Genomic DNA, 19,227 nt, shown 5'->3' on the forward strand with positions numbered 1-19,227 from the left:
TTTATACTTAAAAAAAGCATTAGTAGGTACTATTTTTAAAAAAGATACTTTATATGTATAATTTAATCTATTAGTAAATATTTAATTTGAATTCTGTTATACTTAAATATAAATCATTTAAAAATGTTTGTGTATTGACTTTCTTTTAAGTGGATCTTTCTTAAATTTCTCTTCTATGTTAGCAGATAAATCTTTAGTTAAGGTTACAGTTATTACTTAGCTCTATATGTTCGTCAATGGCATAATTTTATAGTGGTTTAAATTAGAAAACTAAAAAAAGAGTTATTCACTCTAAGTATGAGTTCTAAATTATGTGTTAAATATATAGCATTAAAATGAACTGGATGTTTTTTTGTTGAAGTACATGCTTCCTGCAATACCTAGCATTTCCATTTATTAGTTTTTGCTGCCAGTATATTCCCACATAAATCATGACATCCACACAAAATTTAAAGAAACAGTTACATAGTTTTTCCAAAAGGATAATTTATAATGGTATAAATATATTGACTTTTTATGATTCTTTAAGAAATTTTATACATACAGTTAATGAGAACTAAAGCAACTTCCTAATCTTAAAAAAGTGCTTATGTTAAGACTAGGCTCAGTTGCATATACAAGAAAACTTAAAAAATAACTATAGAAATATCCTCCTTAAAGCAGTAGGCAGCTTAAGGCTCATACAGAGGCTCTGTGAAGTCATCAGGAACCTGGGCTCCAACCAGCTTACCACTGAGCAGTCCTGACCAGGTGGTCTGCACCCTCCTGGTTTAAGAGTGCTGTTCACATCCAAGTTCCAGGTACCAGAGGTAGGGAAAAGAAAGGGTCTCACCTCTCCTTTTCAAGTAAATACCCCCGAATTTGCCACCCAAATTTACTTTAGTAAATGGATAACAATTCTCTTTATGTTAATAGCCAGTACCTACAGATACATGGCCACATCTGTATATCAGAGGCCCAGCTGAAAATGGAGCTATTAAAACCAATTAGCAGTCTTTGCAACACCATCTTTTGTAGAATACAGGGGTGCACTCAAAGTGTTAGAGACACTATTAAGTCTGGTTTTGTAAAATCATAGAAAATTGGCCAGGCCACTACCACTTAGTCATTTATTTTTCATGAGTATATTGTTATAATAACTATAATTGGTTCTGCATCATCTGCTAAGAAAATGGTAGTGTTATTAAAACATGGTAAAGGCCATGTCATACTACTCAACTGTTCAGTACATCAAACCATTTCAGAATTACTTTACTAAGTAGGTAACAATCTTTAGTTGCAAAGATCATTTTATGGTTTTTGAGCAGATAGTACCTGTCTGTTAGGAGGACTGAGTTAGGATAATATTCATATTTATTAAAATGCTTCAGTAATTGACTTTCAATAATTTTTTTTTACCTTATACTTCTAATTTTTAAAAAACCTAGAAAACTACTAATCTCACTTTGTTAAGCATTTAAACAGAAATAGCTATCCTTATTCAAAGTAGCACTGCCTGTTCTTGCTTTCTAATGAACCTTCTAAGATATGAGGGAAAAAAGAAAATTTAAAGATGCAGATTTTTGTCTTTTCTGTTATAAGGAAAACAAGTCATTTGCCTTAGATTCAAAAACCGTGTGATTTAACTTTAATTAATTTCTCATGGCATAGAATTTTAGAACTTGTGGAAAACTGAGGATATATCCTTTAATGCTATCGTTTTATGTTGAGACACTAAGTCTGGAAAGTCTAAGTGACTTGGCTAAAAAATATTAATATCTTACTGACAGTGCTAAAACCAGGTCTGCAGTTTTATTGCCTTTTAATCTGTTGCATTCTATCTCCCCTCTCTTTCTTCTCCCTCCCTTCCTTTTTTTGCTTTCTATATTTTACTAGGATTAGCATTACATTCCTATATAATAAAAGGCTAATATGCAAATCGACCAAACGGTGGAACAACCAATTGCTATGATGCACACTGACCACCAGGGGGCAGATACTCAATGCTGGAGCTGCTCCCTGCTGGTCATTGCGCTCCCACAGGGGGAGTGCTGCTCAGCCAGAAGCCCTGAGCTGGACTCACAGCTGGCGAGTGCAGCAGCGGTGGCGGGAGCCTCTCCTGCCTCTGCAGCAGCACTAAGGATGTCTGACTGCTGGCTTAGGCTCACTCCTCCGGGCCTAAGCTGGCAGTTGGACATCCCCCCGAGGGCTCCTGGACTGTGAGAGGGCACAGGCCGGGCTGAGGGACCCTTGCGAGTGCAGGAATTTTGTGCACCGGGCCTCTAGTATTTATATAACAGATTCAGATGTAAAAAAAGGGAATCAATTTCGTTTGGCAAAAAATAGTTTAACACAGGGACTAAGGTGTTTATAACATTGTTGGAAAAATTGGTGGGGGGAACTCTAAGCTGGGCTTCTGGAAATGACTTGCAGAATACCTTGGGGAAGAAGGGGTCCTGCCACACATTTCTCTCCATATCCATAAAACTAGAGACTGGCATCTGGAACACTGATAAGGAAGCTGTACTAACTCCATAACTGCCACTCGACAGGCATGAAGCTATGGAATGGTCCTTGGAATATTGTAGCAGAAGACCCCATATATTAGCTATGTCTGTCCCAGAGCTAAGCACAAAATAATAGCCTTCACTTCAGTGTTCCTACCATCCCATATGTGTGCATTTCATTGCTGGGACCCAATTTACATCAGAACCCCAACTGTCTGATAGATGTTGTCTTTAGTTTTCAGGCTCTCTAGTGTGAAGAAGCCACCCCAAACGGGTACTTAGAGGGAGACTGGCTTTATGTACTAGACATAAACAAACACATCTATACACAGAGATGAGACAGAACAAAGGAGAAGGTACTGCTGTGGCTTCAGTACCTTCTCTCATTCCGGGTGTACTCATTACAGCAGCGCAAGGCAGCATGTCCCAGTGTGGGATATGCTGCTCCAAAGCCCATGGAGGCCTGAAAAGATATGAATCCTCTTTCTTAATGGCAGGGAGTACAGAGTGTTTTGTTTGTTTTTTACTTTCCTTTGACTGCATCTGTGTAGTAGCACCCAGAGCTTTCATAAAGATGGCAGGACTTTGAATTTTCAAGTTGCTCCCAGGCTTGTAAATATAGTTAATTCATGGAAACTTAGACTTCATAGAAACCTTGGAGAATGTACACTTCAATGCTATCAATATGCAGTTGGGACAGCTGAAGTCAAAAGAGGTTGAGTGACTTTACCTTAGGTCATGACGGTTAGTTAGGGGCAATACTGAGGGAAAAACTACAGATCTCTTACTATAATCTAACGCTTTCTACTGTGCTCTGTTTCCCTTAACTATATTATCAACGTTAATAAATCGAGAATTGTTGTAACATTCTAATGTTAAGATTTAGATCACAATCATTGGGAAAATAAATATTTTTAATATGAGAATGAATGAAAACCTACTTGGGTTAATTTCTTCAAAACTGGCAATAATGTCAATCAATAGCAATGCAAGATTTTGCAGCATAAAGCAGTCTGTGTTAAAAGGACAGAATTGATCACGTGAAGTTGGGGAAAACTCATTCTAGAGCTCAGGACACGTGTAGGGATTGATTGCAGAGCATTCAGCACTATCCTTTCCATTACACTACTCTCAGTTTGGACTCCAGAAAAGTGTATGTAGAACAAACATACCCATGTAAATATGATTATTGCTTTAGCAGTTTGGGCTATTTTGACCAATTTACTGCTGTATTATATCACCTTTCCAAAGTAACCAAGCACAGCCCCACTTTCCCACGCTCTGAGTATTATGATCCACATTTTGAATTTTCAGTATCCTAGAATAATACATTTTCTAGATTTCTGCATCTGCCCCTTTCCTTCTCTTTCTTCTATTTCTTTTCTTTTTTCATTATCATTGAATCTTACAAAATAACCCCCTAACCACTCAATGAACCCCTGTTATGTAAATGACCTGTTCTACCGATACGTGGGAATTTGAAAAGTTAAGACACTCTTGCCCTCAAAGCACTTCTGGTCTGGTTAGAGCAGTGGTTCTCAACCTTCCTAATGCCGCGACCCTTTAATAAAGTTCCTCATGTTGTGGTGACCCCCAACCATAAAATTATTTTTGTTGCTACTTCATAACTGTAATTTTGCTACTGTTATGAATCATAATGTAAATATCTGATATGCGGGTTGTATTTTCATTGTTACAAATTGAACATAATTAAAGCATAGTGATTAATCGCAAAAACAATATGTAATTATATATGTGTTTTCTGATGGTCTTAGGCGACCCCTGTGAAAGGGTCATTCGACCCCCAAAGGGGTCACGACCCACAGGTTGAGAACCGCTGGGTTAGAGGGACAGGACCTATCTTAGAAATTTATGGGTTAACCTTTAAAAAAATGGCATGAATGATAAGCATCAGAGAAGAGCAGAGAAGGAAGAGGTCACCAGTGAGTGGCCAAGCCAATGAACAGAAACTTCAGAGGAGAATATCTGTTTTAGACTTGAAGGATTTAATCAGGATGCATTAAAATATGCATAAATTGGGCCAGTGTTAGGACATTATGGACATTTTGAATAAATTTGTGATAAACTTACTTTATGTTTTAAATTTATGATGAACTAAATCATCTTCTCAAGTAAATTTAAATTTAAAAACACAGAATGAGAAATTTAATTTAGATGACATAAACCAATTACAAAAATTTACTTTAAAATATGCGTGTGTATATTACAAAATGCCAGAAATATTTTATAGACTGCAGATAAAGAGATAGGATGTGATAGAAACATCACATGTATTTCTACATTGTAACTTTTTGCACTACTTATGGGACCCTATCAATGTGGAAAGAAAAACAATATAAATCCTCATATTCTTTAATTTAATCCTAGTAAAAAATATTACTGAAGCCAGAGGCTAAAAGCCTCAGTTGACAGTTTAATGAAGACTCTAGAAAGAAGGGGAGGTTCTGTGTGTTTTAAGACAAGCCCTGAGCAAGTCACTACATATGTATAAACAAAAAACCAAAAAAGATTAGTGAATATTTACACATCATTACAAAAATATTTAAGTTAAATACATGTTTATTTTTTATCTACTTATCATAAATTTGCATTTTTCTTCAAATCTATTGGCTATCAAGGCCAAAGATCTTTCCAGTAATATTGAATCATTTGTTTATAAAGTCCCAAGGGCTATTGACTTGTGACTGTGAAACTATAAATATTCATTATAGAAGACCACACATTAAAATGTTTGTTGTGAAATACCTGCCCTTTCATTTAAAAGTGTAAATTATAAAATTCATTTAAAGTTGATTTTACCTACTTTACTGTAATATCAACTATGCAGTTTCTCACATTTTCCCCTGTACCTTTCCTGTATAAGTGGCTTGAGCTTGCTTGTTTAGATAGAATGCACCAGGGTCCTTTTTCCCTGCAGGCTTACTTACAATAAACCTTGGCACTATAGTCCACTTATTTCTGGAAAGCATCACAAGTGTGAATTTTTATAAGATATTAAGATGTATTGTACACAGCCTGGACAGCATGGCTCAGAGTGTCAACCTATGAACCAGGGGACCCCGGTTCATAGGTTGAGCCCAAGTTGCAGGCTCGATCCCCAGTGTGGGGCATGCAGGAGGCAAGCCAATCAATAAGTCTCTCTCAGCATTGATATTTCCACCTTTCCCTCCCTCTCTTCTCTGAAATCAATAAAAATATATTTTTAAAAAGACTTGAAACTTTACCAAAAAAGATGTATTGTATACAGTGTAAATTTTTTTTTTTTAATCAGGCTCAGGTTCTGAAACCAATGCAAATATCGAGGTAACTGGGGAAGTTAAAAAAGCAGTGGTTGCCTGCATCTGAACACCACTAGCACAGTAGAACCCAGTAACAATTTGTCTTCCCCATCCCCACCAGTGGATTTGAACATGAATTTTACAGTCGGTTAGTGTCTTACGCATATAATTCTCACATGCCTTCCTATGACAAGAGAAGATAACTCTCTTCTTGCTCCAGGCAGTTCAAATGCATACCGAACTCCTTCAGATAAACTCAGTTAGTTCTAGATCTACCTCTAAAATTGCTTTCCTTTGACTATTACGTTTATACCCCTCTTCAAACGTTTATTACATTATTACCTTATAGCTAATTGTAGACATATTTTGTATTGCTTATTCCCCTTACTGTGTTGTAACTTGCAAGAAACAGGTGTACAAGCATACCTCGGAGATCCTGTGGGTTTGGTTCCAGACCACCACAAAACAATGAATATCGGTAAAGTGAGTCACACAAATTTTTGTTTTCTCAGTGTATATAAAAGTTATGTTTACACTACACTGTAGTATATTATGTGTGCAATAGCATTACATATAAAATGCTTTAATGAAAAAAATACTTTATTACTAAAAATTCTCACCATTATCTGAGCCTTCAGAGTCATAATCTTTTCACTGGTGGAGGGTTTTGCCTCAGTGTTGATGGCTGTTGATTGATAAGGGTGGTGTTTGGTGAAGGTTGGGGTGGTTGTGACAATTTCTCAAAATAAGACAACAATGAAGTTTGTCACATTGATTGACTCTTCGTTTTAGGAACAATTCCTCTGTGGAATGTGATGCTGTTTGATAGCATTTTACCCACAGTAAAACTTTTCTTAAAATTGGAGTCAATAATCTAAACCCATACCGCTGTTTTATCAACTAAATTGTAATTTTCTAAGGCCTTTGTTGTCATTCAACAATCTTCACAGCATCTTCACCAGAAATAGACTTCATGTCAAGAAATTACTTTCTTTGCTCATCCATAAGAAGTAACTTTTCATTTGTTAAAGTTTTATCAAGAGATTGTAGCAGTTCAATCACATTTTTAGGCTCCGCTTGTAATTCTAGTTTTCTTGCTATTTCCATCACATTTGCAGTTACTTCCTCCACTGAAGTCTTTAATTCCTTAAAGTCATCCATGAAGTTCAGAATCAACTTCTTCCAAACTCCTGTTATTGTTGATATTTTGACATTTTCCCATGAATAACGAATGTCCCTAATGGCATCTAGAATGGTGAACCCTTTCAGAAGGTTTTCAACTTACTTTGCCCAGATCCATCAGAATCACTGTCCCTGGCAGTTATAGCCTTATACAGTGCGTTTCTTAAATAATAAGGCTTGGAAGTCAAAATTAGTCTTGATCCATGGGCTGCAGCATGGGTGTTGTGTTAGCAGGCATGAAAATTACATTAATCTAGTTGTACTTCTCTGTTAGAGCTTTTGTTTGACAAAGGTACATTGCAAATGAGCAGTAAATATTTTGAAATAAATCATTTTTTTCTGAGTAGTAGTCTCAAAAGTGGGCTTAAAATACTCATTAAACCAATTATAAGTAGATGTGCTGTCATCCATTTGTTGTCCTATTTATAGAGTACAGGCAGTATAGATTTAGCGTAACTCTTAAGGGTCCTAGAATTTTTGGAATGGTAAATGAGCATTGGCGTTAACTTAAAGTCACCAACTGCATTAGCCCCTAGTAAGAGAGATAGCCTATTCTTTGAGGCTTTGAAGCCAGGCATTGACTTCTCCTTTCTAGCTATGAAAGTCCTAGATGGCATATATTTCCAGTATAAGGCTATTTCATCTACATTAAAAGTCTGTTGTGTAGTGTAGCCATCTTCATTAATTACCTTGTTTCATGTAAGAAATGATTTTTTAGTAGTCTTAACATGGCTAACAGCTGCTCAAGGCCTAGCTTTTGGCCCCTCTTGGCTTTTAACATACCTTCACTTAACTTAATCATTTCTAGCTTTTGAATAAAGTGGAGACATGTGACTCTTTCCTTCACTTGAATATTTAGAGGCCATTGCACAGTTATCAACTTGCCTAATTCCAATATTGTGTCTCAAGGAATAGGGAGGTTCAAGGAGAGGGAGAGATACGGGAAAACAGCTGATCAGTGGAGTTGTTAGAATACACACATTTACCAATTAAGTATAATCAATGCCATATCTTCAAAGTGCAACACAGTGAAGTGCAATAGAAGGAGGTATGCCTGTATCAATTTTGGCATCCCCTAACATTTCTAATACTAATGTAAAGAGAAGACTTTGGAATTACTAATCATGTAAATAATTTAGCTTCTTTGAGACTCATTTTCTTATTCTGTAAAATTGAGATAACAACCAGCTACTGCTCTATATTTTGTGGCAATTAAAATAACTCCAAGTGCCTAATAGTGCCTGGCATGTAGCTACAGCAGCAGCAGTAGCAATAGAAGTAGTTACTGAATATTAGTAGAACAAAAAGTGTTATGAATATCTAGATATCTAAATTTGTATGTATGTAGTGTTAACCGAAAAATAAAAAGCCAATGCGAGAGGCAAAGAGCATTTATTTAAGATTACAGAATTGCAATCAAAGTACAGATTCAGGCAGAAACTCAAATGTGCCCCAATTACAGGGTAAAGGTAAGGGGTTTTTTATTTTATTTTTTTATGAGAAAAGAGAAAGAAAATACATGAATAAAAAAAGGGTTTTTTTATTGGTGTTAACAAATGGAGTTATTCTTTAGCTATACAAGTCTGGTTACTGATTCTATATTCAGAAAGAGAGTCCATAATCATTAGTCCTTGTGGTGGATGTCTGCTTTGCTTGTTGGCTTTGCAAGACAATTGTTTGTAAGACGATGTTGGTTTGGCTCAATCAAAAGGTTATTTTGCTCAGTTTAAAAAATTCCCAGTTTTCAGGAGCAAGATATGCAGGTACAGTGGGGCCTTGACTTATGAGTGTCCCGACTAAGGAGTTTTTTGAGATACCAGCTGTCTCTCGGCCGATTTTTTGCATTGAGTTGACAGAGTAATTTGAGCTCAGTCTCAGAACGAATTAAACTCGTAAGTCAAGGCCCCACTGTAGTTCCTCTGGAATGACTTCTCTGGCTCTATTTCAAAAGGACTCCACTTTTGTCAGGTTACTATATACTGTTGCTGTATAATCTACACAAGAAATTCAGTCCCATTACTTTTTAGTCACATTTTCCATCTGAATATTGATAGATATCTAGGCCGTGAACTACAGGAGCAAATTTAGTGAGATGGTACAAAACTATTTGCCTTTCCAGTGCTGTCTTTTGAGCTTTTTTTTGGGTCTCAATTGAGCCCATTTTCACAGAAGCTGAATATAAGGGCTTTGGATATCGTATCTATTGTTTGGTCTCATTACAGTCATTAACTGCAGTCAAGGTGCCTTTCAGGAAGAAAGGATGATGGATAGGCTGCATTCTCATGATCACATTTGCTGTCATGGGGAACAAAAGTCAGGAAGGCAGGAGGTTGCAGAAGACGGAGTGCAGGGGGATACAGGTGCACCGTTTCCAGAGAAGAGCAAGATGAATGTTCCCATTGTCACTGCTCCCCGCATTTCCTTAGTCATTAGTATGACAGGTCTGCAATTGATGACATGACATGGGACCTGTTCTGAAGCTCCTTTCCCCTCCTTTGAAACTGCTTCTGTGTCCTTTCAGCAGTATATGGTTATCTAAAGTGTCAGTGCATCTGCCTTCGTATCTCCATCTCAGCTTCCTTGGTAATGACAGAAAATCATACCACTTGTAACCAGGGAAGATGATGTTACATTTTCATAGCTGTGTTAACTGCAATTCTCGGCAGTGGTTTCTTATGTAATAATGGGCAAGGGCAAGAATAAATTTTCAGAGTAAGAGAGAATAGCATAATGTGAGCTCTCCATCTGCTTCAGAAGAATGCTTGGTAGTCTCAAGTCACTGTTTTACTTATATGCTTCTTGCTAGCACTATTTAGATGAAGAGATTTAAAGTTCTACTTCAAGGAACTTGAGTATAGATCATTTGAGTGAATTATTTAAATACTTGAGCAAAATAACTGAATGTGCAAATCATGACTAGCCACTTTAATTCCTTTTTTATGTTTGAAAATAATGGAATCTTTCAACAACTGTGGGAAAATATATTTAATTATATATTTATGCTTATTTTATAATTACTAATTAATTAAATCAATATTATCCATCTGGGGTATTACTGAGAAAATAAGTGTGAGAAAGCACAGAGTTGAAACATATGTGCTGCTATAGTAAATGCATGTTTAAATATTTTTTAAATGAATCCTTAAGATTAGAACTTCATTACTCATCAAAAAATGTTACCAACAATTTAATGAAATTTGTTTCTCTTGGATAGGGTTTGTTTTTTAATGTTATAAAAGGTATGGTTTTCCCTCTCACTTTTAAAGAATATAGCAATAATAAAAATGTACTTTTTATAAAAATTATCTATGAGATGCCCTGCAAGTGTTGGGGAAACATCCATTTTATATATTAACTGGTTATTGCACATGTGGAGTTGCTTTACTATAACTCTTAATATTTGTAACCTCATTAGCATTGTCATGACTTAAACTTCCAAATGAAAATTATAATGAAAATTAGAAGGAGCATCAGTGATGATACAAGTCAAAACTAAATTTTATTAATATATTTCTGGTTTCCTTATTATTCTCTGAACTATACTCCTAGGTCTGATTCTACAAGATTATATCTTTAACCAAAGTATTATTAGTCAGCTCCTTCAGACATATACCTTACATTTAATACATTGTACATGAGACCATAACCTACTTCATTCTGGTGACGTTGAACAGTCCATGAAACAAAATATATGAGTATACTTTTTTGGTTGACTAGCTAAGTCAGAGTATTTGAAGTATATTCTTCACTAAAAATCTACTTAGATAGCTGCCATCAAAATGTCTGGAAAGATCCTGAAAGTACATTTAGCTAGTCTCTTCTTTATTTGCTAAACAACATTTTCATTTTCTTTGTTTCTGAAATAAGACTTCCTCCGGGTTTTCTTTCACCTTTTGGATCATGATGTCTCTTCCTTCTTTGCCTGCTGTTGAAATGTCAGTCTGTAGATGTTTGCCAGAGTTCTGTCCTGCCCTATTTCCTTCTCAGGCACCATAAATTTATTCTCAATTTATAACACTTAAAAACAAAATTTTTATAATTCCCTTTTCTTATGAGGATTGAGTACATGCTTCTAGTCTTCTATGACCTGCTGATAATGCAAACTCTGCTTTCCTATCAGGTCCCACCTGTCATTTCAAAGTAGAAATCTTGATGCCATCTTGAATCATCGTTCTTCCTTCCTCATTCTTCAATTCTGTGAATTTGTAAGCTTGTAAATTTGCTCTTCATAACTGTTCCTAAATTCATGCCATTCTTTCTATTCTCGAGAGAGTCACTTATTATCTTTTACCTGAATTATTGCAATAGTTACTTAACTCTGTTACCAGCTCTTCCATGTGATAGTTACAGTTATCTTCCTAAGGCATAGATCTGATCACTTCACCCTCCTATTAAATCACTTTTCTGGTTCTCCATTTCCAACATAGTAAAGTCCAAATTCCTTAGCATAGCCATCAGAATGTTTCACAATCTGGCTACTGTCTATCTTTCCAGCCTCATTGCCTGATAATTTCTTATGGAGGACTGCTGCTTATTCCCAGAACACGGCATCCATTTCTGTGTCACGCTTCCTTTACTTTGTTTTGACCCCTGCCTTGAATGTCTTACCAAGTTTTTCCTCCTGATACCCTCTTCCTTATTTTTAAATTCAGTCACTAAATATCCATTATATATTACTCTTTTATATGTTTAATTTTTTACATGATTGATTCATACTATATATTAACTTTTGTAGCTGGTTCTTTTGACTCAGTTGTTTTTGAGATTTTTTTTTTCAAGCTTAAAACACGTAGATTTTGTTTATTACTTTTAACTGCTGATAACATCCTGTAGTATGAATACACTACTGTTTTCCATTCTTTTAGTGAGGGACAAATTGTTTTGCTTTTTCCCCTTTGCACAAAAAAATTGCCACAGAGAATAATCTTGCCTTTGTATCTCTGAGCATATGTGCACAATTCATTAAGTAAGTAATGAATTAGTTTAAAATGGCTAGTCTGGGGACCTGTGGAGAGTAATGAGAGGGTGGTGGAATGTAGACACCTGCCATCATTTTCCAAATTTTCTTCACTTGAAATGTCCTTGTATGAAGTATGACAGTGTCAGAATGCCCATGTTATGCTTGGTTTGGCATGTAGTTATATGATGCAAATAAATGTAAAGAATGGAAGGTTTGAAAATACTTATTAACCTAAGTTTTTTCTGTGCCCTGTCAAGGTGTGATCCCATTTTACCTAATAAGGCTCTCATTAATATACCTTCACTGCAGGAACAAATGCAAAATGTTGAAAGTCAATTATTATTGCATTGTTTTCTTTGACCTAAATTATGCAAATAGATCAATACTTTGGAAATCATGTATTCCTTATAAATCTAATTGCTTTATTTAACAGTGAAGTCTTATTATATACTTGCTTGAAAATTACACTAGGTCATACTGTTCCAAATACCACAGAATAAAAAAAGATAAATGATTGCATTTTTACTTAAAATATTTTTCCATTTACACTTCTATTAATATTTTGCAGCCTTAAAAATGTTTATTAATGTATTTTAATAATTGAAATACTCCCATGTAAATTGAATCACTATTGCATATTATTGTTTTAATGGTCCTTTCATTTTGCTTTGTGTAAGAATTGCCTGAGAGTGTACTGAGATATATATCTTTAGTTTCCACTATGGAATATTTGGATTAAATAGTTTTAGGGTCTGTATTTTGAATTTTAACTCCCTGTCCTTACCATACTGCCACTACTCCAATTGTACTCTGGAGACACACTTCTTCAGAAACACAGGGTGAAGCAAAACATGGGGAGGTGGTGGTCCTGGTGATAGTTGTGGTGATGGTGGCAGTAACGGCAGTGGTGGTAGTGGTGGTGGGAGTGGTGCTGGCTGTGGTGATGTTGGAGGTGGTAGTGGTGATGGTGGTGAAGGAATGGAGCTGGCACAATTCAGGCCTTTGGAATATAATGATCCAGGTTGGAATCCCAGCTCTGATACTATCTTTATCTTCATGGTCTGGTTGGTTAACGTTTCTGACCCTGAGGTTTCTAATTTATAAAACATCTAATCTAATAAAAGAGAAACATGCAAATTGACCGCACCTCCGCTACGCCCCAAGCCATGCCCACCAGCCAATCAGAGTTAGTATATGCAAATTAACCCAACCAAGATGCCGGACAGCAGCCACAGAGCTGGAGCAAGCAGGAGGCTTGGTTGCCCCGGCAATGGAGGACGCCAAGCTTTCTGCCTGCCCTGGCCAGCTGTGGCCTCCACTCAAGGCAACAAAGTTCCAATTATAGAAGATAAATAAATCCCAGATACTTGCTTCCAGCCAGCCTCCACTGGGAGCTTGGGTGGATGGGGGCCATGGCCAGCCTGCAAACAGCCATCATCCCCTCACCCAGGATGGCCACACCCTCATGGGGTGAGGGTCCCTGCTGGGGGCCTTAGCCAGCCTGCAAACAGCCATCAGCCACTCACCCAGGCTGGCCAGGCACCCCAGCGGGGACCCCCACCATGAAGGGGCTGTGGCCAGCCTGCAAATGACCCTCAGCCCCTCAACCAGGCTGGCCAGGCACCCCAGCGGGGACCCTCCTCCCTGAAGGGGGTGTAGCCAGCCTGAAAATGGCCCTCAGCCCCTCACCCAGGCTGGCCAGGCACTCCAGTGGGGACCCCCACACTGAAGGGGCTGTGGCCAGTCTGAAAACGGCCCTCAGCCCCTTACCCAGGCTGGCCAGGCACCCCAGCAGGACCCCCACCCTGATCCGGGATACCCTTCAGGGCAAACCAGCTGGCCCCCACCCGTGCACCAGGCCTCTATCCTATAAAATAAAAGGGTAATATGCAAATTGACCCTAACAGCAGAATGACTGGGAATGACTGGTCACTATGACACACACTGACCACCAGGGGGCAGATGCTCAATGCAGGAGCTCCCCCCTGGTAGTCAGTGCGCTCCCACAGGGTGAGCTCTGCTCAGCCACAAGCCAGGCTGATGGCTGCCAGTACAGCGGTGGTGGTGGGAGCCTCTACTGCCTCCTCAGCAGCACTAAGGATGTCCGACTGCAGCTTAGGCCTGCTCCCTGCTGGCAAGTGGACATTCCCCTAGGGCTCCCAGGCTGCCAGAGGGATGTCTGACTGCCAGCTTAGGCCCGATCCCCCTGGGAGCAGGCCTAAGCCAGCAGGTGGACATTCCCCCGAGGGGTCCCAGACTGCAAGAGGGCACAGGCCAGGCTGAGGGACCCCCCCGAGTGCACAAATTTTTGTGCACCGGGCCTCTAGTATATATATTTTCTTATCAACACTGTATCAACAAAATTCAGCCACATTTATGCAAAATGGTCATGGAAAATTTCAACAAAAGAGTGGGTATGTGCCAGCAAAGCCGTGGAGGCCATTTACCCCATATGCTATTCCGTACATAACCCTATACTGTATACTTTATGAATCAATAAAAAATTTACAATTTTTAATTATAAACCTGTGTTTTCTATCAAAATTACTTCTTGCGTGAATTTTGGGACATGCTTTATATGTAGAGAGTGGGGCAAAAATAGGTTTACAGTTGTTCGTATGGAAAATACAATAATAAATAATAATAAATAATAAACTCTGTGTTTCATGTAGCCACAATTGTAAAACTCCTTTTGCATATATATATATATTTAAGAGCATTACTGTATAAAACATTTTACAGAGAGGTAGAGAGGTAGAGAGAAGTGTGACAGAGGTGGTAGTTGGTGCTCTGAGAATCAATGAAAATATAAGAGAAAGAAAGAAGAGCTGAGCCCTGGTGGGTTTAGTTCAATGGATAGAGCCTCAGCCTGCAGACTGAAGGTTCCTGGGTTCGATTATGATCTAGGGTCTGTACCTCAGTTGCAGGCATGATCCCTGGCCCTGGATTAACAACAAAAACAAAGGAAGAAAGAAAGGAAGGAAGGCAGGAAGGAAGGAAAAAAAGAGCTGAAAGGTCAGCCTTAGAATGCAAGTCTCATCAAGTCCACTAGAATAAGGATGGGGAGAAGCACTATGGTCACCTGGGAAATTTAGGAATTTATGAAATTATTATAGTATTTGTCAAATACAATTTAATGATTATAACTAAAATATTACTTAAATTTATATTACTGTGTATTAATGGAATGCTGAGGAGAGAAGTAATTATTATGATGATGGGATAGTGATCAAAGTAATCAATTTAGTTCCCTAGGTGAGAGTGTAATGGGAGTTAGAAGTGACACTATGGCCATCCCTGCACATCTTGAATCTTCTTTCCTCTACTTTTTAATAAACTATTTTTTGGAGCGGTTTTAGTTTCAGAGCAAAATTGCTCTGACAGTTCAGGTATTTTCTATAGATCTTTTGCCTCAACACATACATAATCTTCCTTATTATCAGCATCCCCACCAGAGTGGTAAATTTTTATAATTGATGAACTTCCATTGACACATTGTTATCATCCAGAGTCACAATTTAAATTAGGGTTTACTCTCAGTGTTGTGCATTCTATGGGTTTGGATAAACTTATAATTGCATATACCCACCATTATAGTACCATATCGAGTATTTTCACTGCCCTAAAATCCTCTGTGCTTTCCTTGTTTATCCCTCTATCCCACCCTCCTGCCAAACTCCTGTCAGCAACATATCTTTCTACTGCCTCTAGAATTTTGATTTTTTCAGAATGTCAAATAGTTAGAATCATTCAATATATGTAGTCTTTTCACATCCCCTCTACTTTTTTTGTGTGACGTCTCATTCACAGTTCTCAACCTAAATATAAAATCCTTTCAACAAAAAGCCTTTTTAAATCCACAATTTGTTAATTTTTCACATTGTAGTCTTATTTTTTCTTTGCAGTATTTATCATAGTTTATGTAATTAATAAACTGACAAAGCTCATAATAAACTATAATATAAGTTCAAATTCCAATGGTTTAACATATTTTATACTTGCAGGGGTGGTCTAAAAATACGTAATTTTGTCTTATATTTTAGTTTTTTAAATTTATTTTTAAAGTCTTTTTATTGATTTCAGAGAAGAAGGGAAAGGGAAAGAGAGATAGAAACATCAATGATGAGAGAGAATCATTGGTAGGCTGCCTCCTGCACACCCCACATTGGGGATTGAGGCTACAACCCGGGCATGTACCTTGACCAGGAATTGAACCTTGACCTCCTGGTTCATAGGTTGAAACTCAACCCCTGAGCCAAGCTGGCTGGGCTTTATTTAATCTGGTATAGTTTATTTTATTTTTTATTTCGTTTTAAAAATACCTAAAATTGTTATGAACAAAGTTGGGTGTAATTTCTATATGCCAAATAATGTTCCAGTTTATGCAGTATATTTTGGAATAGCCTTCAAACGCTTTAGTAGCCATCTTTCACTTATCTCCTACTGAAATCTATTTGGTGACAGTTACTAAAATTAGCAGTATGTAATTAATGGGCTTCATAGCTGGAAGAAACTGGAAAATTAGTGCAAATACTCTAAGCACTCATTTTACAGAAGAATTATCTTAGAATCCATTCATTTATCTAGGATTGCAGAGCTACACAGGGTTGGAACCTCATTATCTAACCTTGAATTCAAGATTTCTTAGTCCATTACTCAGGGCCACTACTTCCAAAAGTCCTTCTTGGTCAATGAAGCCTAGAAAAAGTATCAGAGTGTTGGAAAAATTAAGTCTAGAGTGTAACCCTAGAATTGAAAAGTTCCTTTTTTCTCCTTTCTTATATATGGTCTTTCCCTCCCAGTAATAAAACTTTTCATGAAAAGTGCATATTGTGGATAGCATTTTTCTTTTAGTTATTAGTATTCTAAGAAGCACAAAAAAACTTGGACTTCAGCCCTTTCATCTACATTTTAAAGAACATTTGATAGCAGATACCACTGTCTTCTAATTCAGTGTTTCCAAATCTATTAAAATCCTGGCTTTTTCCCCTCTTACATGCATATTCTCAGCACCAGACAGTAAACACATTCTTTTGATATAATTTACTCTAGGGAATGATATAATGCATATGGATTGTGGAAGAACCACTATGGCACAATGGCCTTAGTATACAACCACTAATTCTAACACTAGCCATGCCATGCAGTTCCAGAGATTCTCATTTTATTGATGAGGACACTGATTCAAAGAGGAGAGGTTAAGTAATTTCCCAGATTTACACAGTTCATTAGCAGTAAAGCCAAGTGTGTCTAGTCTAAAGTGTATGTTTGTACTTGTTTTGTTGTGCATTCACCACACTAAATTCCCTCTATTATTGTAAACTAGAGGCTCGGTGCATGAAATTCATGCATGAGTACGGTCCCTAGGCCTGGCCAGTGATCGAAGTGTGAGCGTTTGGCATGGAAGGGCAGGTCCCAGCTGACCTCTGGGCCCTTGGCAGCACTTAGGCCCCCAGACCCCTGTGCGCCACCCTCCGCCTGAGTCACAGTGCCCGAGACCCCACGCAGAGTGTGGTGAGCACAGCTGGACACTGTGGGCCTGGGCGCAGCGTGGGCATCTGGGCCGCCTAGCAGTGCCACATGGAAGCTGGGCAGGCAGCATGCTCTCTTCCAGTCAGCCTTGCAGACCAGCTCCTGGGCAAACCCACAGGATGTCTGACCGGCCCCTGTGGTCCCGGTGGCTGCTGCCCAGCTCACACAGAAGAGGCCGTGTGGGTGTGGGGCAGGCTCCTTGTGGGCGCTCGGCACCTGAGCGCCTGCTGCCAGCACCACATCGCCGACACCTGCCATGTTCCGCGCTGCCGCCTGGTGGTCAGCACACATCATAGTGAGTGGTCAAACTCAGTCTCCCAGTCAAATTCCCAGTCGAGCCCTGACCAGTTTGGTTCAGTGGATAGAGCATCGGCCTGCGGACTGAAGGGTCCCAGGTTTGATTCCAGTCAAGGGCATGTACCTTGGTTGTGGGAACATCCCCAGTAAGGGGTGTGCAGGAGGCAGCTGATCAATGTTTCTCTCTCATCGATGTTTCTAACTCTCTATCCCTCTCCCTTCCTCTCTGTAAAAAAATCAATAAATATTAAAAAAAAAAATTCCCAGTTGAACGACCCCCTGAAGGGATGATTTGCATATTAGGCTTTTATTATACAGGATTGTTTTCCTCAACTATGAAGAATAAATCCGTATTAACCGTGGGGTTATTGCTATATTTGTGCTAGCTATAAGATTTTATCTAGGACTTCTTTCACCATTTTAACAATAATTTGTCATCTAAGTCATTTTCACCTTCATAGAAATATTTTGTGAATATCAGTTTCATAGAATAATCTTTCCATCCAAATGTGTCTGGTTTTGCTTTAAGTTGCTTCATGGTTCTTACCAGGAATGTGAACCTCTAATCCAAACAAATCTCAGTAGTCAAAATACAGTTAATGAATTAATATAGACATTGCCTAATCCATGGCATCTTCAATTGTAACTGAAAATCTTAACAACCTAACTTCATCCTTTACTCAGTTTGTGATTTAGGGAAATTATTTAACCTTTTTGAACCTCAGTTTTCTAACCTATAATACTGGGATGATGGTGTTAACCATTATAAGACATTTTGGGGATCACCAGAAAAAATGCATGTCAAACACTTGGCACCCTGCCTAAAAGAGTACGTGCTCAACACATATTTTCATCAGATCTTACTTGTCCCGTCTGAGGATTGAACAGTTAGAGAAATATCCCAGGATCCTGGAATGTTGCCACTATATAGTTGGTGTATTTCAGAAAAGCATTATGAATAAAAGACACCGTTTTTCATCCATGCTGGGAGGTGTTTAAAAGGTCCCTAATCCCATGTGTCACACCCCTCTTTAATTCTGTTAGGATCTTGGAGTGTTCTAATTCGGGCGGTTGTAATGTGATGAAGCACACAAAAGCTCTTGTTAGGATGTGGTGGGGAATCTCAGCAGCCCAATTGCTCAATAGCTACAAGGTAAAACCTAATTTAACAGATCCATCAATATGAAGCCTCATCTACAAATGTTTGGCTCCCTTCGGAGGATCGTGTCCAAATGACTGGTCAAAGGCTGAAAGGAACCAAATTATGATGAATTATTGTTGGGATATGATAGATGTTTCTGTCTCAAGTTGACAGAACATGCCCTCATGTGCAATAGTTTACTTTTCCAAGTTTTTTAAATGTGTGTTCACTAGGTCAGCTAAGCTTTTGCAACTCTCCCCCTCTCCCCTACTTACTATTTATTATGTAACAAAAGGGAGTCATGTCTAATAATCTAGAAATACTGTTCAG

General features: G+C 38.1%; 1 protein-coding gene across 1 annotated transcript in view; it reads right to left on the minus strand.

The window, feature by feature from the left end:
* PTCHD3 (patched domain containing 3) overlaps window positions 1–18,294 on the minus strand; it is an 83,685-nt gene extending 65,391 nt beyond the window's left edge. The window contains exons 1-4 of the mRNA XM_006101420.3: window positions 18,210–18,294; window positions 16,555–16,625; window positions 12,712–12,911; window positions 6,774–7,022 (exon numbers count right to left, since the gene is read on the minus strand). Of these exons, the coding sequence (XP_006101482.1) occupies window positions 6,774–7,022; window positions 12,712–12,911; window positions 16,555–16,625; window positions 18,210–18,294 (605 nt within the window). The remainder of the gene's footprint in view (window positions 1–6,773; window positions 7,023–12,711; window positions 12,912–16,554; window positions 16,626–18,209) is intronic.
* Between the last annotated feature and the right edge of the window lie 933 nt (window positions 18,295–19,227).

This window comes from Myotis lucifugus, unplaced genomic scaffold (assembly GCF_000147115.1).
Source record: "Myotis lucifugus unplaced genomic scaffold, Myoluc2.0 scaffold_357, whole genome shotgun sequence".
NCBI lineage: Eukaryota > Metazoa > Chordata > Mammalia > Chiroptera > Vespertilionidae > Myotis > Myotis lucifugus.